The following is a 24,984-nucleotide window of genomic DNA, read 5'->3' on the forward strand; positions in this document are numbered from 1 at the left end:
AAACAATTACTCTGTGCCTCTCTTTCTTCATCTATAAAACAGGATACTGTCCACCACAAAGGGTTGTTTTAACAGAAGTTAATGATGTGATCCACATAAATAAAGTGCTTTGCCCTGAACCTGGTGTGGAGCAATTGCTCAGTAAATATTTAATTGTTGAGTTTGGCTTTTGGAGCTCATTACCTCACACAAAAAGAAGGGATGGCACCTCGCTGGTATGTTTTAGGTCCTTTTCTGTACTGAGAATGGCTCAACAGAGTTTGAGGACCCTGGAAGATGAAGCCAAATATTCCACTAACTATTTTGTTGTTGTTTCCGCATAGCCTAACTACTCGATTCATACCTAATTTGCTCCTGTCTTGTATTAGTTGCCTATGCAAATACATATCAAAAGGAAATAAATTAGCGACATTGTAGGTGTCCCCAAGTATGGTTTTCACATTCCCAGTAATCACAAGCTCTGGCCGGGGCTCAGAAATATCTTTCGACTGTCTTTATTCTACTGCCATCCTGTGGCCAGCCTGTGCCACTGCAGCACTGTGGACAGGATGTAGCTGAGCTTTGTGTTCTCACGGTCCTCCTTGTGCCTGGGAAGGGGCTCCTTGGGAGGGAATGCAGCGGAAGGGCCTTCTCGAGTCCCCCACCGGCGGGCAGGAGTCTGGGCATGAATCACCAGTCCTGACTTGACTTCTGTTTGATGAACTTTAAGGACATATAGTACAGGACCATGAAGCCACCACTGATGCCTATGATGAAGAGGTAGATGGCGTAGAGCGGGTATGAGCCCAGGCCCATGGCGTTGAGGATCTGGGGACAGAGACATCAGTGAGCTCATTAAGAACATGCTCAGACAGCTGCCATCTCTTTAGCGTCCAAGGCCTTGGCTCCTTACCGTGTCTCCTGGGATAGGGATGGTGATGTTGCCAGCTGCCAGGTGATATGTGTGCCCACCAAACTGGATCTGCATCAGCCCTTCAAAACACCATCGGAGGAAGGACACCTTGGAAATCCACGCGGGCACTGGAGGCGGTGAGAGTCACATTACTCACACAGTCTAATCATCTGCTCCCTGGGAAGTGAGCCTGGAGAGTGGCCATGGTGGCTCTGACCCAAGGACAGCAAGTCCCCTGAGGGAGCAAGGAGGGGTGGGGGTGAGAACAAAAGGGTGAACGGGCAGAGGGGAAGCTCGGGACATGGACTGGGGCAGAGGGACCTAGTGGCTGCAGGATCACCACACGTTTGACCCATAATAACCCCAGAGAGTAATTTCATCAGGTGTCCAGCATGTGCTCAGCTTCACATAGCTTACGGACTGGAGAGACTCAGCAGCCCCAAACCAGAGATTACTGAGTCTGTACCCTGACCCTGCGGAGGCATCATGGTTCAGGGAGGAGGAGGAAGGAACGAACCCTGACCGCACGGGACGGGAAAGGCCTGTGGATGGTAGGGAGTGGAGTTCCTATAGAGAAGGGATGCACAGGCTCCATCGTGTGAGCATGGAGTGTCTTGGGGGCTTCAGAAGAGCTGGGTGAGGCAGCAGGAAATGAGCAGCCCCAGGAGCACTCGAGGAAAGCAGTGGCTGGATTAGCACCTTAGGAAGCTCGCGCTGCATGGGTGAGGGTTGAGAGGGACATGGAGGAACCAGGGTCACAGATACCGGACTATCACAGTGGCCCAAGATCGGCTGATAGGGGCCAGGGTCGGGGGATAAGGCAAGAGGACATTTCAGAAAGACACGGGAGGCAGAATTGACTTGACTCACTGGTGACGTGGAGGGTGAGGGAGAGTCAAGGGTGGCCCCTGGGTGTCGGCCGGGCTGTATGAGAAGGTGCCATCTGCACCCCGTCCCACGCCCCCTGCGTAGAGCCACTCCCTTGGCACCTGCTCCCAGAAGGGCCAGCTTTGAGTTGGACCTAAGGGATGAGCTCTCATCTCCAGGGGAAAGCAGGCTGATCCAGCCACAGAAGGCCTCAAAAAGCTTGACCAGGTGAGGGGAGCAGGCCTCACCTGTCCACAGGTTGTCCAAGCTTATCATGAAGCCCCCAGTGAGGTAGAAGGTGTTGTAGAGAGCGTTGCCGAAGAAGGAGGACATGTGGAAGGTGGGCAACAGGGCGGCGGTGGCCAGGGCCATGGTTCTGCAGCAGAAGACCACCAGCCACACCAGCAGGAAGTGCAGCAGGAAGGGCTCGGGGCCCGGGCGCAGGTTGGCCAGCCAGTAGATAGGCATCCCATAGATGATGATATAGACACAGTGCTCGGGAAGCTCCCCTAGGATCTGCGAAGGACAGCCCTTGCGAGGATGTGGAGCCAATGCCTTCATCTGCTACTGTTCTTTAAATGTTCAAAAGCAGCAGCCCCCGGTGACACCAACCTTCCCTCCTGGTGGTTTGATTGGGGTTGCAGCACGGAGGGCTGGTGGGCGCGGGTGTGTGGGACTCTCAAGCATGAGCTCACTGCTGGCTTCCCCCTGCAGATGTCATGTGCTCCCTCTGGGGCAGTTCAGAGCTCCTAAGACCTGGTTTCAAGTCCCCACCCTGCCTGCCCAGACCTGGTAGCTGTGTGGCCTTGAGACAGCCACATAACCTCTCTGAGCCTCCGCTTCCTTGAAATGAGGACAGTCACACCTGCTTGACCCGCTTCCCAGGGACATGGTGAGACTGGAGAGGTGAAGTATGCTAGGTGTTTCCCACCTCTTCTTTGTTAGGTTTCTGATGACCAGAAAAACGTCATTCCTGGTCCATGGTCCTGGCCTTGTGGCAAATGTTTAAACAATATCAAGTCTCTGAAACTCCCCTGAGCTACGTGGCATTTGTAACCACAGATGATGCACGGCCCCACAGTTCAGCAAAACGCTTCCCTGTAACTTCTGTACAATGTGGAGCAGCTTTTCCTGCTCCTCCTCCCACCCAGGGTGGCCACTCACTCTCAGGCCTGACCAGTCACCTTGGCAAAGAAATATGGCTCCACAGCGTACAGCCCATCTTCTAGTTCATAGTAAAGCAACGCCCTCTCCGAGTGACCTAGAAAGGGGAGAAAAGGAGAATGAAAAAGCGAAATTAATTTACAGTGTCTCTGTTTCTGAGTCTCTCTTAGTACAATTAAAAATAGTTTTATTGCCTCAATGTCATGTATTTTTTTTTAAAAACAGCCAATTTTAGATCCTAATTTAGATGTTTGTAATTTTGTGAGTTCTGCATTGCTGTCAGTGTAACTCCTGCTAGGACAGGAATGCCTCAGACTCCTTGGTAATTTGTTCTCATTTGCATACTAATACTAATGTTCGAACTTGAAAAACAACCATCATCTTTTATTTCACAGTCACGGTGAAATTATTCAGCAAACCCGTCTTCTCCAGGAGCTCAGAGGAGCTCAGGCCGGCCCTGGACCAGCTCATAGCATGGCCAACGCTGCTGCACGTGTGGGTCATGGAGAGCAGGCCACACTCACATTTGGCGATGACATCCAGGATCACGTTGAAAGGGACGAGAGCTCCGATCATGAACAAGAGGGCCACCGTGTCCATGAAGGAGAGCTTGACGGTTCCATGGCCATAGTAGAGGAACCCGATGATCAGGGACATCAAGCAGGCCTCTGCCCCGTGGATGAGGAGGGCTGGCAGGTCTCGGAAGTCGTTGGAAATCTGACGACTTAAAAAACAGAATAAAGATGTGCCAAGGGGACAATAGGCACCAGCACTGTGACCTTGGCAATGTCCTTGAATCTCTGTAAGGCTCATTTTTCTCCTCTGTACAATGGGGAGGGCAGTGCCCACCTCACAGTTACTGTGAGGTATCAAACGAGAAAATCGATGAACGCATCTGTCTCACAGTAGGTACTCAGTCAAGGATTGTGACTTTTATCACCAATGTATCGCCTTGCGATTTTATTTAAAGAAGTTATCCTGAGGAAATTACCAATCAAGAGCGTAAAGGTGTATGTATAAGCATGTTTGTCATAGAGTTACTTGTAATAGCAAATGACTGAAGGTGATCTGACCATCCATATGGACTTAATGGGTAAATGAATTATGGCTAGATTTGGAAACCCTGAGGAAGACCTAACCAGATGAGAGGCAGAGGTGCTATTCTAAGTGGGGGGGAAAAAAGAGGGTTATGGAACAACACATATGATCCCATTTATGTATTAAAATGGTTATGTGCATGGAAACATTTTAGACTCACACCAAACACTCAGGTCTGGTCTTCTCTAAGGGCCAGTGTATCAGGGAACCTTCCCTTTCCACTTGAGGGTCTCCTGTATCGACTGAATTTTTCATAGTGATTCTGGGTGATTTCTATGAGCATCTGGCTGTCAAGGAAATTTTGATTTTGTTTAAAGAATCAAAGTAAGAGGAGTGCTCTGTAGCACGTGGAGGGCTGGTGCTGGTTTTTTTCAAATGATTCTGCCTCTTCAAATTCCTCCTTCAAATTCACTTTAGATCCAAAGGGCTTAATATGATACAACAAAGACTTTTGGGGAGTGTGGGTGTGTGTGTGATGAAATGGCAGACAATTACCGGATCAGCGTGTCAAACTGCTGTAGGGGGCCAGGCAGCTTAGTGGGAGTCTGTAAGGGGTTGGTGTCCCTCGGGGAAGCCGGGCTGTCAGGAGACAGAGAGTGTCATGGGGGCTTGGGGGCGGCCACCTTTTGCAGGGCGCTCTCCACGCAGGGCCATCTGGCTGCCTTACCTCCGCATGTAAGTGCCCACACCCTGCTCCCTTGACTCCACTGTCCACAGAAAGTCATCGAAGCCACGTATTCTTTCTTGAAACAAGGCTGCAAGGGACTGAGCCTTCTCCCTGGTGGCCACTTCCTGCTCTTTGCTCCGCCTGTCGATGCTGGTCAGGTCCACTGTAAGCAAAGGGCGACCCGGGCCCCGCAGGTGCTCACAGCCCATGATGCTGCTCAGCCCCCGGGGCCCCCGGGACATGCTCCCCACCCTCTGAGAGTGGACCATGAAGTGACGGTCAGAGCAGAGAGAGGCCGAGAGATGCCCAGGGCTGTCCCCGAGGTCTACAGAGAGCCTTCCTCGGGAGAAGGGCCAGTGAACGCTGGCACTGGTCCCACCAAGCAGGCTTATTATGGGGACATCCCCAGGACAGAGAAGGAGGCTTTGGGCTTTTGGAGCCCAAGGCCACAGCACAGTTATGCCCTGGCTCCAACTCCAGCCGTGCAAGAAGCTTGTGATGAGGACTCAGCCTCCCGGGTGTGCCTACCACGGGGAGAAGGCGGGCCGGCCGCGGGGAGGCTGAGCAGTCTGGCTCCCGGCAGCTCTAGTTCTCAATGTGAATTAGTCACTTTGGCTTCCCAAGCAGCCTGCCCAAAAGGGAAGAATGTTTTGGCTGGAGGGTGCCAGGGTCTGGCCAAATATTAAGTATAATTCTCACTGCCCCGGGAGAAGGGAGCCAGCACGACCAGCTGGAGAACAAGGCTGGGCCACACCACCCCCATGTCACCCCGCTGGCAGCACCTGGTAGCCCCAGACCACAGCCCTCCTCTCCCGGGGCCCCTGAAAGGCCAGAAGGGCACACCCGCCAGTCACAGCCAGGGCCTTCCTAGGCCTCTCCTCCCTCCATCCCTCCCTTGGGCAGGGGGTTCCTCTTAACCTCTCAGCTTCTTCCCTCCTCCCATTTTCATGACACATCTCAAGGCAGGATAACATCTCGGAGAGGCCTTGTAAACCATGAAAGTTCTCTTCAGTGTGCGGGGCCCTAGCTTCAAACGCCAGATTCTCTGCCAGACCGTGCGGCCCGGATCCGTGAGGGCCATCTGCCCCAGGGTTTGTGGGCAAGAGCTCCCCCCGCCACCAAAAAATGATAATAATATAAAATTAAGAAAAAGAAAAAGCTTTTTTTTTCAGATCTGGCCACCTGACTTCTGGCAACTTCTCTCTAGGGTTACAGCATATTGTTCCCAATGGCCAGGCTGGCATGTGCCCTCTACCCCCTTATCTGGGGATGACCGGCCAGAGGATGACACACTGGCAGGAAGCCAAGCTGGCACGTGGGCACAGGGAGGGAGGGTGACCTCTAGGTGAGTTCACACAGTGGCAGTGAGTGCAGAGGGCGAGGGCTGGTGGGCCAGAGAGAGTGGCCTGTCCTCCTAGGGGAGGGTTGGAGGGTAGATGCCGGGAGGAAGGCGTGGGCAGCAGGGCCTGGAGTCTGGGAGGGGCTGGGCTGGGAGGTGGGAGGCCCAGTTCTGCCACCTGACTATAAGGACTCCAGTTTTCTCATCTATAAGGACGAAGATGACCGTGGCCTGGCAGGGCTGTGAGGGTCAAAGGGACACCCTCTGGTGCTTGGCACCTGTGGGCACAGTGTCTGCCCTCAAGGAGCTGGTCCTTGTCATCATGTTTACTGGGGAGGCCCTTGCTACTCCAGGCCATCCTCGGAGGAAGGCTGGGCTCCAGGTGACCTATGTTTGGGACAAGCCACAGCTGCTGCTTCCCCAGCCCTGGTACAACCACGCAGCCTGTCCGGCAGTCATAGCATTCCTCAGCACTCAGGATCCAGGCACCTGCTTTCAGGGTGGGCATCTGGAAAGGCAACTGTCCCCACAAGAACTGAGGGCCATACGCTGAGGCCTCAGGACCCCAAGCAGAAAGGCATCTCTGATGCTGACCGCAATTTTCATATCTAGAGATTCATTGGCCAAGACCACCAAAAAGCCCTGAGCTGGCCTGGGCCCTGGGTCCCCCTCCACCACCCAGAGCCTCTGGGCTCCCTGCTTTTGTGGGGGAACAAGGGCATGGCTTTAAGATTTCCTGGTGGCTTCCGACCTCAAATATCCTGTTTCCCTACAGAATCTGAATAAAGACCACAGTTCCAGAAACTGATCCAAACTCTCTTGGATTATATCTCCTCTGGTTTGGAGCTCTCAGAAGGTTCTTATCTGTCATGCACACAAGGGTGGCTATGTCAGAAGCTGCTTTCTTCAGGCCCCCATTCCCAGCATTGGATGCTTGGCAAACTGAAGCCTGTAATACACCCCATCTGCCCCCCTGTCTCCATCCTCGGTCCTGTTCTCCTGAAGCTTCTGAGAGTTTCTCTCCTGGCGGGGTTCGGGGTGTAGGGGAGCCCTGTTCCTTGCCTCCGGCCCGGCTGGCTCACCATAGTAGTCGGCAGGGTTGCTGTAGCGGGGACAGGGGTGGCCGGCTGCCGTGAAATACTGGACCATGTGCTGGGCTGACCCCAAGTAGATGGTGGTGCCGGACGTCATCAGCAGGACCAAATCAAACAGCCTGAAGATGTCGGAGCGAGGCTGCTGGATGGAGATGAGCACCAGCCTGTTGCCTTTGGCCAGCCTGGACAGGGTTTTCACCACGTTGTGGGCCGTGAAGCTGTCGAGCCCAGAGGTGGGTTCATCCAGGATGAGGATTCCTTCCCAACAAAGAGAAGCCTGGTTAAGGGGCAGGGCTCCGGCTGGACCGGATTAAGCCAGGCGGGCGGTGCAGGCCCCTCCGGCCTCACCTGGGTTCCGCAGCAGCTGCACTGCGATGCTGACTCTGCGCCGCTCGCCCCCGGACACGCCCCGCACGTAGGCGTTGCCCATGCGCGTGTTGGCGCACTGCCGCAGACGCAGCTCCGCGATCACGTCGTCCACCTGGGAGGCAGGGGCCTGCGGGTTTAGGAGGGCTGCGCCGGCCTGCTCGCCGCCAGGCCTGTGCTGACCCGCAGTGGAAAGACGCCTGGGTTTACGGCGCCAGCCTTCACTTCCCTGATGCAACGTTTGTTCCCTGATTCTTTCCACACATCCAGAGCAGCTCCCACGTGCCGAGGACGGCACCACTTACTGGGAACGTGGCCATGCCCTGGCTTTCAGCCCGCACGGAGAACCGGAAAACAAGTAAGCGAATATTCATCACTCATTTGGGGCTAAGATGGGACTTTAAAGGAAAGCGGGAGATGGAGGGGCAGGGCTGAGCACACGGTGGACGTTTTCGGATGGACAGATGGTAAGCTGGGTTGCTCAGACTTGACCTGTGGCTGGACCCTGAGGCAGGGAGTGAGGGACGGGGAGGGGAAGGGTGTTCTGGCTCCTTGGGGGTCACTGGGGTCTGTTAGTTACCCTTTTGTCACGCTGGGCCTGGGAGAAGTCTCTGGGCAGGCGCAGCTGAGCAACAAAAGCCAGCGTCTCGCGGACGGTCAGGTTGGGGAGCAGCTGATCGTGCTGGCGCACGTGGGCCACGCACTTCCTCACCAGCTGGGGCGTGCTGCGCTGCCCGTTGATCCAGATTTGGCCTGACTTAATTTTGCCGCCGTGGCCTCGCCCGGTGATCACATCCAGCAAAGAGGCTCTCCCACAGCCTGAGAAGCCACCAGAAGTATCCCTGAGAGCGGAGCTTCTGCGGGGGCCAGCCTGGAAGCCACTGCTGCCCGTGCACTCTCCAGCCACCCCAGACCGCTCTGTCCTTGCAGATGTAACCAGCCCTTAGGGAAGGTGGCACAGCTCTCAGACCTGCCTGGGGCAGCCAACTTGAGCATCCTGGGGGGTGCGGGGTGTTCAGGCCAGGTGGGCCTGTGGCTGGGTGACAGAAGAAGGCTAGAGTCCTAGTTGCCGCATGACTGCCTATGCCTGGAGCGATGCCCCCCACCCCGTCCTCCAAGCAAGGCTGGTGTTAATTGCACTGTGAAGCTTAACTATTTTTGCCTGGCAAACATGCCAGCAACATTTCATCATTCAAACATCATTTGGCTCAGAAGCTGGCATTGTGGGAAGAACTAATTTTGGAGAATTAATAGGGTGTCTTTTAAAAATGCAAAACTGGAACCTATTTTCAGAAAGGGAGAAAAATAGAGAAGTAATAAATGTGGAAATGATTTTAAAACTACAGTACAGTGTACATATGGGTTCTGAATTTCTCTACACCCTCTGCACTCTTATTTTTCTCAGTAGTACCTTCCACTCTTAAAAAAAAAAAAGGATCCATGACACGCAAATTAACACCATCCACTTCTGAATGACATAGTGATTGCTATCAATTTGGGGAAGTAAGTGTCAGATTGGATCAGGTTCCATGAGATTCCATGAGACTCTTTCTTTGGCAGCCATTTGAACTGTAAATGCAAATAGGGTTCAGGCTCTGAGAAGGCCTTCTTGCAAAGGTGCTGGGAATAGCTCAGTCCAATTCCCCCAGGTGGGGTTTTGGTTTCCTTATTGCAAACTCCTTTTGGAGGGCCAATTTTTCAAGTAGTTTTAAACCGGGAAAACTTCAATACACAGTGTAGCAGCGCTTCCTTGCCACATGTCCAGGGCTTCCGCAGGCAGCCCCCTGCCCCCAGTGCAATAAACAGAGTTCCAGAGGCCTCCCCGGTGATCCTGCTGCTTACCCACCGGAGGTTCTCAGGGTGGAAGGGGACCTGTACGCTGCCTCCTAGGTGTACCTCATTCAAGGTATCTGAGAACTTAGGTGGCACAAAATAGCCAGGACAGAAACCAGAGGGGAGAGCTCTGGCCCTGCTCCCGGCTCAGCCTTGGACATCATAGGATCCAGGCTCTGGGAGCGCAGGGGACTTTGCTAACATTTATAGGGACCTTAGGATTCCCAGTCAGGGAGCAGGACAACTACATTTCCTAAACAAAACCGTGGGAGGTGTGGGCAGCCTTTCCAGGGGAGGTTGCCAAGTATATTTGGGGAAATCTTCCGCGAACCAGGAGAAAACACCCACAGGCATGCAAGACCCTTATAAAATGGCTGGAATCTCCAAATCAGTAAATTCATTCATGGGAAAACGCCTTTGGCACTACTGCTGATTCTGTAGAAGAAGCTAAAATGCCGGGGGGGCTGTTTTAATTAATTTCATTTTACTATTATAATTTTGGTGAGCGGAATATAGATCACAGGTGGTATAATTGGTAAACCTTTCTAAGAAATCATCTAAATAATTTCAGCCAAGTAAACCTGCAGCTAAACAACACTGAGCCTAGAGTCGAAAGTTCTGGAGACGCTCATTGTGATTCCTGCTTGGCCTCTCCCGACTTCCCTTTTCTTCAGCTGCAAATCAGGGATGCTGACAGCTCCAGGGCTGTGTGTGGCCAGGATTAACAGTGATGACTCTCAGCTTTGTGGAAGTACCTAGAAAGGCCCACGTATCCGCTCGGCTCTCAGTTCATGAGAAAAAGCAGGTATAACCAGAAAAGCCACCAGGTGTTACAGACAAAAACAAAATTGGCCTGTGAAGTTTCCACGTTTTTCTTGTTTAGATCCGAATTGCAGGGGCAGGACCAGAAGTTGGCGGGACTTGATTTGTGGGAGTTGTTTCAGTTACAAAGTGCTTTTGCACACATCGTCGCATTTGATCTTCGGTTAGACAATAAACAGAACTTCCCCATCAGAAGACTAAAGACTAAAATGTTCAAAAAGTTGAGTAATCTCTACTTCTGGAAATTATTAATTGAAAGGTATAAAGTGCTCCCCCTAACACTGTGTAAGGGAGAAATGCCTTGATCTGTGTTTAAAAAGAAAGAAGGAAAGAAACAGCAAACCCCAAATGGAGTCACTTGTCCTAAGTCCCACACCACGGGACTGAGACTTAATACCTAACTTAATTACAGTTTCAATCTCTCCCGGGAGTGGAATCTTTAACCAGCCCATCTGACATTACCTGGTCAGCACTGATAGACCCCTACTGTCCCCCAAAGGAAGGTGACCTTGCCTAAAACAATCAGCCCTTTGCTAGAATAACTTCCTTGTCCTACCTCCTTCTGTCTATGAAAGTCTTTCATTTTGTACGGCTCTCCAGTGCTACTTTCTGTCTGCCAGATGGGTTGCCGCCCAATTCATGACTTGTTGAATAAAGTCAATAAGATCTTTAAAATTCAGTCAGTTGAATTTGTTTCATCATCTGAGAACCAGGAGACCAGAGTTCTAGTTCTTGCTCCGCATTAAATGTATGTCCTTAGACATCATTCCTCTTTTCTAAACTTTGGTCTTCTCATATGTCAGATGAAGGGAGAGTGGTATGGGGCAGGAAGATACTCTAGCAATATTGAGAACTAGGTAATTTGAAAACCCTCCTCTAAAGATGCTTCCAGGCTGGTCAGGAGAAAGAAAGGTAGAATACAGTGGAAGGGAATGAACTCTGTTCTCCAAGCCCCCTTCCAGCTCTGGCATTCTACACTTTTAAGTTTGGCCTGCAGAAGTGACTTTTTGAAGCACTCCAAAAATCTGGATCTTTACAGATGGTTGGAGGTTAAGCTAAGACTTGGGGTATCTGAGAAGTGAATTGCGGCAGGGGGTGTGCCTACCCACTGACCAAAACAGGAATCTGATTCAGGGGGAGCAATCAATGAGTGCTTCCTGTGGTGGAGGAGTCCCCTGGAAAGAACATTCAATTCCAAAGCTGCATGATGCTCTTGGAAAGGCCTTACCTTGATATTAATGAAGGACCAAAACTCTGGCTGTAGCTGTAAGAGGCCCACTCATGATTCATAAGGGCAGTGACTGCCTGAGAGCTAGTAAATGGAGGAGCTGAGATTTGAACCCAGCTGTCAGACACAGAACTTGTGCTCTTATCACTCTGCTATATTATTCTGCTGGTCAGCAAAGGGTTCTGTGAAGAGCATCTGTTTGTTTGAGGGACCACTCTGCATCCCAGGAGAGAGAGAACCCATTGCCCCACTCTTTGCCCTTATTGGTACCTGAGCTCCCTATGACGGCCAGCATCTGTCCACTCCTCACTTTGAAGCTCAGATTCTGAATGCCCAGCTCACAAGAGTCCTTGTGAGATGTCCAGGGCATCCTGAAGTGAGACAGCTGCTTAAACCAAGGCACCTGGGAGGCTATGTCCGCCTGTGGGGAGACATGGAAAGGTTCCTCAGAGAGCTTCACTTCTGTCCAGCTCCCTCCAGGAGACATCCTCCTGCTGATACACAACAGGCCTGAGGGGTCCCCCGCTCAGGTTCTATCAAACATGGAGGTGGACCCCACCATGCTGAGAACCTGAAGCTGCCATTTCCAAGTCTGAAGAGAAGACTTGGGAAGCATGTGTAATAGCAGAACAGAAATAAATACACAACATGGAGGGACTTCCTTGGTGGCCCAGTGGTTAAGAATCCACCTGCCAATGCAGGGGACATGGGTTTGATCCCTGGTCTGGGAAGATCCCACATGCTGCGGAGCAGCGAAGCCCATGAGCCACAACTACAGAGCCTGCGCTCTAGAGCCCGCAAGCCACAACTACTGAAGCCCGCATGCCTAGAGCCCATACGCTGCAACAAGAAAAGCCACTGCAATGAGAAGCCCGCGCACCACAACAAAGAGTAGCCCCTGCTCGCCGCAACTAGAGAAAGCCCGCATGCAGCAACAAAGACCCAATGCAGCCTAAAAAAAAAAAAATACACAACATAAAAAAATTTAAAAAAACACAACATGGAGCAAAACAATGTTTTTATTTAATAGTAATTTACTAATAACTTACCGAGCATTTACTGTGTGCAAGGCATTGTATTCATCTGCTTATTATATCCATTATCATTCAGTCCTCATTGAAAACCTACTATAACATATGTACTGTTATAATCCCTGTTTACAGATGAGGCTCAGAGCAGTGAAGTACCTTGCTCAAGTTCACACAGCTAGTAAGTGGCAGAGCAGAGAAAGGTTATGGTGTGGCTTGTCAGCTTGTTCTAACTCACTTCCCCAGGAAGCCAGACTTGGGCCTCTGAGGTTTACCATCCCAGGTCTCAGCATGTTCTGCCTGGGCCACCTGGTATCTGGCCCTGGGGAGGTGTGGGAAATAGGGGTCTTTGAATCTGACCAGGAGATTCCTGAGAGCCTCTGAAAGGGCAGCAGTCCTTGCACTCTGATATTTTATTAGCTCCAGGGAAGTACATTTTACAAAAAGGAAAAAAAAAAAAATATATATATATACTTATGTATATACATATATATGTGTATATATATATATATATATATACACACACACATATGTGTATATATATGTATATAAAACTGATGAGATCTGAATAAAGTCTGTAGTTTGGTTAATAGTATTATATCATGGTTAATTTCTTAGTTTTGATCACTGTGCTATGGGTAAGCAAGATGTTAAAATTAGGGGAGGGTGGGGAAACTGTATATGGGAACTCTGCACTATTTTTGCAACTTTTTCAAAAGTCTAAAATTATTTCAAAATATAAAGTTAAAAATGAGTTTTAGAGATTTTTTTCCCACGGGGTCACATGGTTGGCTTTATGTTTTAACAAAGGTCTCATTCTCTTTTTCATGCCTGTCAACCTCCAGCTCCAATATGTGTAGTTGAGGGAAGTCTCCGTGGTGCTTGCACCCAAAACGTGAGGTATCACTGTGGCCTGGACTCTGTCCTTAGGGGCAGAGGGCCCCCAGATGGGTTCACCCTTCCCTTCCACTTGGGGAATTGTTTGGCCCTCCCTGCCTGCTCCTCCCACCTGCACTCAGGTGTGCCTCTACCTGGTAGCTGAGATCTCGGACCTCCAAGGTATTGGACTGGCCACTGTAGGTGAAGTACAGGCTGTTGTCACTTTCAGAGGAGAACACGCTGTCCTGGAGGCCCTGCCGGGAGACATGACAGGTGAGGGGCTCCTTCAGAAGGAGGAGGACATAGGAGAAAACAGAGAGAGGAGACCCAGAGAGGTGAGAGCAGGAGCTAGCGTGGGTGAGGTCCCGAGTGGACAAGAGATGGATTTGCAGGAGGAGCCCAAGGGCTCTGAAGACAGGAGCATCCGTGGGGGCAGGGCTCCTCTTCCCTCCAGAGAGAGCTTTGGGGCTTCCCTCCAGCATGGCTTCTGGCCCCAGAGAAGCTCAACCACAGGCTGCTGGAACCTGAACGCAGGTCTCTCGTGGAAGAGACCCAGACCCTGGACTGGAGAGAGCTTTGTGAGCCTCTGTGCTCAGGGAAGGCCTGACCTGGGGGCTGGCCTTTAACTTTCTCTTCCCTACATCTGGCTTAGTATCTCCTGATGCCAAACAGACTTTCCATACCCAGCATGTGAGAGGAAGACAGCTGTCAACAAGCTAGTGCTCAGTACTTGTGAAAACACTACCATTAGAAAAGTTGCATCTTATCTTGGTAAGGATTTTTCACAACAAAGCTCTTCAAAATGCTGTTGGGAGATTTTAGAGGAAGTCCCTATCATCACCATCGTTGTCATCTCATCCTCATCACCATCTTGTTGCTGTTTTTGGAGTGCTGCTTTATTTGAATGTACATCAAACAAATCAGTGTTTCATGGTATCAGCTGATAACTTCGAATGATATTAACCACCTGCAGATCTGAATTCCTTCTGTTTTATCAATTCAATCATTTAAATCACTGAGGCCCAAGCAAGGAAGAACCTGCGTCATAAGATTTCTGTTATTTTTTTTTTAACATATTCAATTTTTCTTCCATTGCAGTAGTGCAGGGGAAAGTACGCATTCATTAATAAGTTCCTGTTGATAACAAGTTCCTGTTGATTCCGATCTTCCCTCAGAGCTGCCATTCCCCCACTGATGTGTTCCTTCAGTCAATCAATCAAGCATCCAACAAATAATTATGGGGGCCCACATCATGCTTTAGTCTTGGAGTTTGGGGTGTGACTGTGAAAAGGACAGTCTTTGAGAAGCTTAGATTTCAGTGGATGAGACAGGTGATGAGGATGGAGCAAGACAGGCCAGACGTAGAGGCAGGCTGACCTTGAGCACCCAATCAGGCTATATTTTCACTGTCTCCACAGCTTTATGTGTGCTTTATGTGAAAACAACATGGCTTGTGGCTTCTGTGAAAATAACATCCAGCAGTCTTTGTCAAAGCATCCCTGCAATGTTGGAGGTAAAAGGTCCTTAAAAAGGACATTGAGACCAATGGAAGTGGAGGGAAGTAAATACGGGGGGCAGTCTGTTGCAGGCTCACTGTGAGTAGCCCCCAGAGTTCTGGGAGAGTGTGGAAATAGCAGACCATAGCTACTTACCTTGTTTAATGTTTAAACTAGTACAGTAAAGATCCTATATTATATAGAAAAACATAGGAAAGATCAACAGCTAAGTCAGCAGAAGGACTGTCTTTGGGGTATAGGAAGGGTTACAAGAGAGAAGGGTCCATGGTGGGTAGGGGGAGTGGATGGGCTTCAAAGCTATTGGTAATTTGTGATGGGTGTGGGAGTTCACCATTCTTTAAACTGCTTTGTCTGAAATATTTCAAAATATGTTTTCAAGTTGAGAGAGTGTGTCTGTGAGGAGAAGTCCAGAGTTCCACTCTCACCTCGACCCCCAAGCTGCAGGAGCCGGAGGTGGAGGTGGAGGAGGCGAGAGGGTCACGCCCTCAGAGATGGAGAATGAAGCTGGTGGGGAGGTCATGGGCAGTTCTGGATTCCGGCGGGTCAGCCCTGCAGCCCTGCCCCTCAGTCACCACCTCCACAACCAGCATTCCCACTACCTAGTTTTCCTCTTGTATTTGGTTAAACCATCAGAAAGTTTGTCCATTGCTGAGAGACTCATTTGGGCTAACATGCATCCTGCTTGTTTGTTCTTAAAAGGTAAATATCTGCAGGAGGAACATTAGTCAATTGTATAAGGTATGAGTTAGCTCAGAATTTGCTTCTGCAACAAACACCTGGGCCAGAATCTCCCCAGGTTAGATTTGGAGGTGGAGGTGCTGCTGAGAAAGGAGGGCTGGACAGTATGGGGCGGTGACCTTAAGCCTAGAGGCTTCCACCCTCCAGGCGGGAGCTTGGAGAAGGTGGAGGGTGCTGGGGCCCTGGGGAAAGAGGTGTCAGGTGGGAAGACAGATAAAAGGAAGGAGAGAGGTGCATGCTCCCTGCTCCTCGGCTTCTCCAACCCCCCTTCACCCTGGGCTAAGTCGGCAGGCGCAGGCCAGCCAGGGGCCCCAGCCACCATCAAGGGCCTGTGCCATCCAGAGCTGCGTAGACGGCTCAACTTTCAGAAGAGGAGAATTCGTGGCTAGGCTGGGGACCACCTCTGTTCCATTTTGAAATATTTTCCTTGGCTCCCAGGAAGGATTTGTTAGAGCCTTCCTGAGGTTTTGACAAACTCTCTGTATTTTTCGAATGCTTAAATATCTATTCGGCTGACATCTTAATCAGTATGACTGTCAGAACATCACTTGAATTTCTGACAGGTGACACCCAAAAAAGCAAAAGCAGGTTTATTTGTAGGTAACCAGCTCGGCTGCTGCTGGGCTACATTGTAATTTCTCCGTGTATTAACTTCTGATCAAATTCCTGAGTCAGAAGCAGAGAAGAGAAGGAAACTCAGGGAGTGCAGAACCCAAGTTCCTTGCTCTAAGATGAGCAGCCCGTGCCCTGGAGAAGCAGTGTCATGCTGAGGACTCCACACTGAGGCCTGGGTCCCTCTTGTCCTCCTCTGGCCAGGCTTTTGCCCACAGACTGAGGAGCCTGTGGGCCGAGGGCACCTGCCACTCTGCGTACCCACGACCCCAGAATGCCCTGTGCAGGTGGCCACAAGCCCACTCCCAGGGCTGCATGAACTTCGTCCCAGGCCTATCCTCCTGGGCACCCCAGGCCAGAGGGGCATTTGTTTGCAGAGGGTATGGATGGAATGTGGGTGGGCAGGATGGGGCGACCATGTAGGGGTGTGTGTGGTCCTGTGTGGCGTTGGGTGTGGGCAGATAAGGGAGACAGGCTGTGGCTTGGGCTGGAAGCCACAAATCCTAGAATTTTTCAATTTACACCTGGCCTTCCACGTTGTGAAGAAGGTATGTCAAGCTAAGGGGATAAAAACTATTTTATTTAATAGCTTTTAACTTGACTGATAACTTTTAAATATCTAGACATAGAGCACATAGCCCTCAGCCTCTTGTTCCAGGCTCCATAAATGTTAGGGGCAAACTGTCGCTTGGCACCTTGAATAACGGGAGTGGAGAAAAGGCAATTGGAAATGGCAGGGCCTGCACACATTCCTGGATGTCAGATTCGGGCAGTTCTTTGCATCCCAAGAGGTGGTGGCTGAATTGTCAGACCTTCTAGAAAGTGTCCCCGAAGCCATGGGGGACTTTGTCTCCTGTTCAGGCTGTGAGCAAGCACTGCAGTCACGGCTCCTAGGAATCCTTTCCCGGCAGCGGTTGGCCCCATGGGGTGGTCCCAGAGCACAGCTGGTCACCTGCTGTGGCTGTGGAGCTGGCTGGGAGCGGTGGGTTCCTGGGCCCTGGCAGAAGTCAGGTCCTAGCCACTCAAGGCCAGTCCAGGTGGCCTGTGGCCCTTCCTGTGGTGTGGAGCCCTCAGCCCTTCATGTCTTTCTGTCTCCACCCCTCAGCCCACTCACAGCCAGAGAAGACAGATGGGACAGTGGCATGAGGCGGGGGTGGGGGGTGGGCATCTGCTTCCTTTCTGTCTTCCGATTTCACTTCTTGCTTCAAACCCCACCCACATCCTGATTTCAGTCAAAGGCCATTTTTCAGGCAAACATTTCTCACGTAAAATGAGGGCAGAGACCCTGTACCTCTTGGCCCCCTCGTGTCGTGTGTTCCTTCTAGCTCTCTCCGGGATCTTACGACCGCCTGCCGTATTTGGAGCATAAATTCTGATGTTCGCACAGAGTCCTCTGCCATCCTGTCTCATCAGTTTGCTGCCACTGAGGCTCTGAGCTTGACAGCCACACGGACAGAGGAGACACTGCAACGTCCCCGGGAAAGAAGCCAGATCAGCTCAGGTCACAAGCAAGGACATCATTTCCCTGTAGGAGCACGTCTTAGGACAGGAAGTGACCTCAGAGGCCCCCCACCACCCCCTGGCCCCTGAGTCCGCTCCCCTCAGCCCTCTGATGCCCAGGAAGTGGCGTCCTGCTGTCACGTCCTCACTCTCCTTGTGGTCCTGCTGGGGAGTTAGGACCGCAAGTTCCTGAGGGAGAGAAAGGTCCGATGCGCCCCCTCCCTCCAGCACTGTGGTGACCGCCCATCACTCACCGAGACATCCTGGGGAGCAGCCCTGTCCCCCGGCCCTGTCTCCTGTGGGGTCTCCTCAGCCATGGGGCCCAGTGGCATCCGCCCGTCTCTGCAGCTTCCTTTGGACTTCACCACTGCCGGCCAGGGCCAACGTTCTCTGTCTCCCAGAGCCAGGCAACCTCTGATCTGGCTCCCAGCATTCCTCTCTGGCAAGCCCTCCCGCAAACACGGGCTGTGAGCTCTGCCCGCTGCCGAGATAACACACAGACACACTCCGGCTAAAGGTACATCAGATAATGGCATCCACGGCCAAACCCCAGGCCCGCCACTGGGAAGGCCTGAGGAGCGGCTCCAGGGCCAGGTGAGGGGCAGGCGGGACTGTCTGTCTCTGGCTCCTTGGCTGAGGCCGCCCCAGGGAGGGTCAGGCGAGAAAATTCACCTGTCTCTGCTGCCCGCTGGCCATGAGTGAACTCCGCTTTTTGACCCCTGCGGGGTCCTCGGGACTCCAGGTAAACAGAAGCTCCCCGTGCTCCCTCGAGGAGGCTCCTGCAGCTGCTTCTAAGCCTCGACACAGCCTGGGCGTTCTCCACGCCTCCTACAGTGTCAGGTAAGGCCAGGGCCTCTCCCATCTGCTGGGAGCTTTGAGCCGTGGTCAGGGACAGGCATGGCCTGAGGTGGGTGGGCCTCTCTGCCCTCTGCTGGCTTTCCTCACTGATGGGGGGCATGCATGGAGGCTTGGGCTCCTTCTCTAGTGGGTGGAGGTGGAGAGAGGGGAGGGGAAGGGCTGCCAGAGGGAAGTGAGGAGCCATGGTGAACGGCCCCTCCTGCTGTCCACCGCAGGACTGGAAGCTATGACACACGACAAATGCAGCAGCTGTGCTCTGCCCCCTTCCCCTGCTTTATGCCCCTTCCCCCGCGTCTCCCTTGTCGATGGCCTTCCCTATTTGGATGGCGAGCACTTGGGGAATGGGGGTGCTTGGAGCATGAGGTGCAATGAAACCGGGTGAAGGAACGCAGGGTCAACCGAAGGAATAAACAAACAGTGTCCTGTTTGCCATCTGCCAGCCAGCCAAAGAGAGCTGGTATTCAGAGCGGCTGCTGGACAGGTGCTTTATAGAGATGATCTTCTGTCACTACCTGCCAGGGTCTACAGAGGAGGACACTGAGGCTAGAGCACACTTAGGAACCTGTCCAGAGACAACTCGGGCTGGGCAGAGCTGGGATCGGTGCTGGGGGACAAGGGGCTGGACCCTTCCAGAACCCCATGCTGCCTTTCCCTCGCGGGGTTTCCTTTAAAGCCACTGCGCAGGGCCCTGGTGGGACATCGCATCTCGCCGACAGAAGTGGACCAGGCAGATCCTCAAAGATGTCTCCTTGTACGTCGAGAGTGGGCAGATCATGTGCATCTTAGGGAGCTCAGGTAAGCTGGGGAGGGAGTTCCCTAAACTCTCCACGAGAACTCGAAAGAGGCTGTGGCTTGATTTGAACACCACACTGAGGAAACAGGTTTAAGTTGTACCAAGGAGGCCACACACAGGTCTGATATTAGAATGAAATCTGATGACCTGCGTGACTGTGAATAGAACCTGGTGCTAATGTGAAATCTTTAGGAAGATCCTTGAAAAAAACGAAGTCCTGCCGAACGTGTAAGTTAATTCATATTTCAGTTTGGAAAGCACCTAACACAGTGCCTGGCATATAGGGGTGCTCAGTAAACACAATTTTCCTGCCTGGAGATGGGAAAAGGAATTAAATAAGCACAGAGATGCTCATTTATCCCCCATATTCATTGGTCTTTTAAAAATTATGATGTATTTCAAACACACAGGCAAGATAGAGAGTACATAAAGAATGTTCGTGTCTTAACCTCTGCTTTATCAGATCTTAACATTATACCGTACTTACTTCAGATCCTTTTTTGTTTTTTTAAAGGAGTTAAATATCACAGATTCCACTGAGGCTATCTATGTGCCCGTTCCCCACCTCATTCTTCCCCTCCTCTTTCCCTGCATCAGCAAGTCATTGCTGGGGAGGGTGGAGCCTCCGGGGAGGCAGCCCCTTGAGGCTGGGGCGATGCCCTGTGAAGGTCACAGCTATGGGGGGATGGGTGCGTTGGCCCTGAAGAGGGCATCTGTGTGGTACATCACAGGGTCCACTACACTAGGTTATCCTGCGCATTTTAAGGTTGAAAGATTCGGACAAATTGGCTTCCCAGGAGCCTCTTGATGGAGCTCTTGCTTGCAAATTGTTGACACTTCCTGCCAGTCTTCACTTGCATTGCTCTCTTTAATAGAGGTGAGCAATATGAGTCTGTGATAAAAGTTAAGCATGGTTAGCCTCTTTCGACCCGGGGAGTTAAATCCACAGCCACTCCCCTGCTGCAGTGGGGGGACAGCTGGATGGCAACAGTAGTGTTGTTAAGATGAAATGAAAAGGAATTCACTGGTGAGAATGGTTACACTTCCCTGAGATTTCCTTTTTTTTTTTTTTTTTTTTTTCCTATTTTGGCTATGCCACGCGGCTTACGGGATCTTAGTTCCCTGACCAGGGATTGAACCTGGGCCCTTGGCAGTCCTAACCACTGGACCGCCAGGGAAGTCCCTCCTTTTATTTTCTTTTTACAATTTTTAACCATATCTAATTGTATGCATGTACCATAACATCCAGGATCATCCTAATTTTCCTTTTGATAATTATACTTCTTTAAAAAGAAAAGCTGAGTTATTCCTATAATAACGTGTCACTTGTTTCCTTCCTCGTGTAGGATAAAAAAGGGTGGCATTGCAGCACAACAAAGAATTGAACCCACTTCTCGGAAGTGTGTCCCAAGGGCCAATGTACATCTTCATGCACATCTCAGCAAAACAGTGGGTGGAGCCCCCTGTTCTAGGGGCTCATGGGCTGGTGTCTGATGATACCTTATCATGGTTTTATGACTGTCCATCCTTTTATACTGAACATGAATTCAAGGTAGACTGCAAGTTCCCTGAGGGTGGGAGCTTGGTCTTTTTTTTTTTTTCCTGCTGTATCCTCAACAGTTAGGAGATGGCTGGCCACATCGTAGGTACTTAATAAGTATTTGCTGAATAAATGATTAAGCAAATGAATTCTATGAATTACTCTTAGTTTTTCAGAAAATAACATGATTTCATTGGTGTCTCATCTAAAGCAGTATTGTTTATCAAATCTTTACTAGTGAGGCAAAAGATGACTTAGGTGTTCAAAGTCTCACTAGAGAATAGTCTGCATAATGCAAGCCTGCCTACGGTCAACCAACACTCCAGGGGAAGGTAATTTTACTTGACTCATTATTTTTGATCATTTAGGACCTAGACTCTAGGCTGCATGCTCCCTTGCAGAAGACTATTTAGTTACAGGTGATTTCTGTCCTTTTAGAGAGGATAAACCCAAAGGTCACAGTTTTATGGCCCTGTAGGGCGTTAACCCTTTTTTTCTTTTTTTTTTTTTATTGTGGTAAAATATACATAATGTAAAATTTGCCATCTTAACCATTTAATTTATTTTTATTTTTATTTTTTATTGAAGTATAGTTTATTTATAACGTGTTAGTTTCAAGTGTACAGCAAAGTGATTCAATTATATATATGTTCTTTTTCAGACTCTTTTTCATTATAGATTATTATAAGATATTGACTATAGTTCCCTGTGCTATACAGTAGGTCCTTATTGTTTATTTTATCTACTTTATTATTTTTTTTGGCCACGCCATGAGGCATGCGGGATCTTAGTTAGCCGATCAGGGTTTGACCCTGTACCCCCAGCAGTGGAAGCGTGGAGTCTTAACCACTGGACCGCCAGGGAAGTCCCCTTGTTTATTTTATATATAGTGGTGTGTATCTGTTAATCCCAAGCTCCTAATTTATCCCTACCCCCTCCCCCTTTCCCCTTTGGTAACCATAAGTTTGTTTCTCTGTCTGTGAGTCTGTTTCTGTTTTGTAAATAAGTTCATTTGTGTCATCGTTTAGATTCCACATATGGGATGTCATAAGATTTTTGTCTTTCTCTGTCCTACTTCACTTAGTATGATAATCTCTAGGTGTGTCCATGTTGCTGCAAATGGCATTATTTTATTCTTTTTTATGGCTGAGTAATATTCCATTATGTCGTGTGTGTGTGTGTGTGTGTGTGTGTGTGTGTGTGTATTTTTATATTTATATATTTATATTATATATATATATATATATATATATATATATATATATATATATATATATCTCACATCTTTATCCATTCATCTGTTGATGGACACTTAGGTTGTCTATTTGTAGTTTTTTAAGGAACCTCCATACTGTTTTCCATAGTGGTTGCACCAATTTACATTCCCACCAACAGTGTCGGAGGGTTTCCTTTCTCCACACCCTCTGCAGCATTTGTTATTTGTAGGCTTTTTAATGATGGCCATTCTGACTGGCGTGAGGCAATACCTCATTGTAGTTCTGATCTGCATTTCTCTAATGATCAGTGGTGTTGAGCATCTTTTCATGTGCCTGTTGGCCATCTGTACGTCTTCTTTGGAGAAATGTCTACTTAGGTCTTCTGCCCATTTTTTGATTGTTGTTTGTTTTTTTGATATTGAGCTGTATGAACTGTTTGTATATATTGGAAATTAAGCCCTTGTTGGTTACATCATTTGCAAATATTCTCTCCCAGTCTGTAGGTTGTCTTTTTGTTTTGTTGATGGTTTCCTTTGCTGTGCAAAAGGTTATAAGTTTGATTAGGTTCCATTTGTTTACTTTTGCTTTTACTTCTTTTGCCTTGGGAGACTGACCTAAGAAAACATTGCTGCGATTTATGTCAGAGAACGTTTTACCTGTGCTCTCTTCTAGGAGTTTTATGGTGTCTTGTCTTGTATTTAAGGCTTTAAGCCATTTTGAGTATATTTTTGTGTACCTTCTTAACCATTTTAAAGTGTACAGTTCAGTGGTATTAAATACATTCACACAGTTGTGCAACCATCACCACCATCCATCCCCACAACCTTTCATCTTGTAAAACTAAAACTATTCTTCTTTTTTTTTTGGCTGCATTGGATCTTTGTTGCTGCATGCGGGCTTTCTCTAGTTGTGGCGAGCGGGGGCTACTCTTCGTTGCGGTGTGTGGGCTTCTCATTGTGGTGGCTTCTCTTGTTGCGGAGCACAGGCTCTAGGTGCGTGGGCTTCAGTAGTTGCAGCACGCGGGCCCTAGAGTGCACGGGCTTCATTAGTTGTGGTGTATGGGCTCAGTAGTTGTGGCTTGCGGGCTCTAGAGCACAGGCTCAGTAGTTGTGGCGCATGGGCTTAGTTGCTCTGCGGCATGTGGGATCTTCCCGGACCAGGGATCCAACCCGTGTCCCCTGCACTGGTAGGCAGATTCTTAACCACTGCGCCACCAGGGAAGTCCCAAAACTATTCTTATTAAATAATAACTCCCCTTCTGTCATTTTCTCAGCCCCTGGCAACCACCATTACTCTTCGTGCTTTTATGATTTTGACTACTCAAAGTACCTAATATACATGGAATCATACAGTATTTATCTTTTTTAACTGGCTTATTTCACTTATGTCTTCATTGTTCACCCATGTTGCAGCATATTGCAAAATTTCCTTCATTTTTAAGGCTGAGTAATATTTCGTTGTATGTAGAGACATAGTTTGCTTATCCATTCATCCATTAATGGACACTTTGATTGCTTCCACATTTTAGTTATTGTGAATAATGCTGCCATGAACAAGGGTGTACAAATATCTTCAAGACCTTGTTTTCAGTTCTTTGGAGTATATATCCAGAAGTGGAATTGCTGGATCATATGGTAATTCTATTTTTAATTTTTTTAGAACCTCTATACTCTTTTCCACAGTGGCTATACTATTTTATATTCCCAGCAATAGTGCACAGAGGTTCCAGTTTTTCCGCATCCTAACCAACACTTGTTATTTTCTATTTTTTTTTATTGTAGCTGTTGGGTATGAGGTAGTATCTCATTGTAGTTTTGATTTATATTTCCCTAATGATTAGTAATGTTGAACATTTTTTCATGTGCTCATTGGCCATCTGTGTATCTTCTTTGGAGAAATGTCTATTCAAGTCCTTTACCCAATCTTGAACCGGGTTTTTTGTTTTCTGTTGTTGTTGTTGTCATTGTTGAGTTTTAGAAGTTCTCTCTATATATTCTGGATATTAATCCTTTATTAGATATAAGGTTTGCAAATATTTTCCTCTCATTCTGTGGGCTGCCTTTTTGCACCATGGATAGTGTCTTTGGTTGAAAAACATAAGTTTAAAATTTTCATGAAGTCAGTTTCTCTACTTTTTCTTTTGTTACCCGTCCCTTTGGTGTCACATCCTAGGGCATTAACCATTTTTGCATCTAACTTTGCCACTTATTCCAATCTTCTTTTCTCCACTGCTTGAACATACTAGTTTCTTATATCCTTTTTTTTTTTTTTTCCTGGCTGCATTGGGTCTTCGTTGCTGCACATGGGCTTTCTCTACTTGTGGCAAGCGGGGGCTACTCTTTGCTGCGGTGAGCGAGCTACTCATTGCAGTGGCTTCTCTTGTTGTGGAGCACAGGCTCTAGGCATGCAGGCTCAGTAGTTGTGGCATGCAGGCCCTAGAGCACGTGGGCTTCAGTAGTTGCAGTGTGTGGGCTCAGTAGTTGTGGTGCACGGGCTTAGTTGCTCCGCGGCATGTGGGATCTTCCCAGATCAGGGATTGAACCCATGTCCCCTGCATTGGCAGGTGGATTCTTAACTACTGCACCACTAGGGAAGTCCCTTATATCCTTTTTTTTTTTTAATAATTTATTTATTTGTTTTTATATTTGGCTGTGTTGGATCTTTACTTCTGTGCACAGGCTTTCTCTAGTTGAGGCGAGTGGGGGCTACTCTTCGTTGCCGTGCGCGGGCTTCTTATTGTCCTGGCTTCTCTTGTTGCGGAGCACGGGTTCTAGGTGCGCGGGCTGCAGTAGTTGTGGCTCGTGGGCTCAGTAGTTGTGGCTCACAAGCTCTAGAGCGCAGGCTCAGTAGTTGTGGCACCCGGGCTTAGTTGCTCCAGGGCATGTGGAATCTTCCCGGACCAGGGCTTGAACCCATGTCCCCTGCACTGGCA

General features: G+C 49.4%; 2 protein-coding genes across 3 annotated transcripts in view; one reads left to right on the forward strand and one right to left on the reverse strand.

The window, feature by feature from the left end:
- Positions 1 to 455: 455 nt before the first annotated feature.
- Positions 456 to 18,014, reverse strand: ABCG8 (ATP binding cassette subfamily G member 8). Of its 2 annotated transcripts, XM_007190097.3 has the most exons (13): positions 17,899 to 18,014; positions 13,430 to 13,531; positions 11,641 to 11,791; positions 8,068 to 8,306; positions 7,470 to 7,602; positions 7,110 to 7,379; positions 4,689 to 4,851; positions 4,517 to 4,600; positions 3,448 to 3,647; positions 2,944 to 3,020; positions 2,008 to 2,275; positions 893 to 1,020; positions 456 to 807 (listed from the first exon to the last, which is right to left on the reverse strand). In XM_007190097.3, the coding sequence occupies exons 1-13, from the start codon at positions 17,974 to 17,976 to the stop codon at positions 670 to 672; spliced, it is 2,031 nt and encodes a 676-aa protein (XP_007190159.2). In that variant the 5' UTR covers positions 17,977 to 18,014; the 3' UTR covers positions 456 to 669. The 2 variants fall into 2 exon arrangements, with proteins under 2 accessions (XP_007190159.2, XP_057414311.1); XM_057558328.1 differs by lacking the exons at positions 456 to 807; positions 893 to 1,020 and adding an exon at positions 1,033 to 1,127.
- Positions 18,015 to 18,173: 159 nt separating this feature from the next.
- ABCG5 (ATP binding cassette subfamily G member 5) overlaps positions 18,174 to 24,984 on the forward strand; it is a 35,087-nt gene continuing 28,276 nt past the window's right edge. The window contains exons 1-2 of the mRNA XM_007190098.2: positions 18,174 to 18,484; positions 19,176 to 19,297. Of these exons, the coding sequence (XP_007190160.1) occupies positions 18,339 to 18,484; positions 19,176 to 19,297 (268 nt within the window). The 5' untranslated portion in view covers positions 18,174 to 18,338. The remainder of the gene's footprint in view (positions 18,485 to 19,175; positions 19,298 to 24,984) is intronic.

This window comes from Balaenoptera acutorostrata, chromosome 12 (genome assembly GCF_949987535.1).
Source record: "Balaenoptera acutorostrata chromosome 12, mBalAcu1.1, whole genome shotgun sequence".
NCBI lineage: Eukaryota > Metazoa > Chordata > Mammalia > Artiodactyla > Balaenopteridae > Balaenoptera > Balaenoptera acutorostrata.

What these genes read in the sequence shown, in the direction of transcription:
- ABCG8 (XM_007190097.3), bottom strand. Translation starts at nt 17,976, where the DNA reads ATGCCACTGGGCCCCATGGCTGAGGAGACCCCACAGGAGACAGGGCCG. An exon ending in GGCCGTCATAGGGAGCTCAG is followed by an intron (nt 8,307 to 11,640) that starts GTACCAATAAGG and finishes GTGGCTTCTCAG; the next exon opens with GCTGTGGGAGAGCCTCTTTG. An exon ending in AGGCCCAGCGTGACAAAAGG is followed by an intron (nt 7,603 to 8,067) that starts GTAACTAACAGA and finishes CCTGCCTCCCAG; the next exon opens with GTGGACGACGTGATCGCGGA.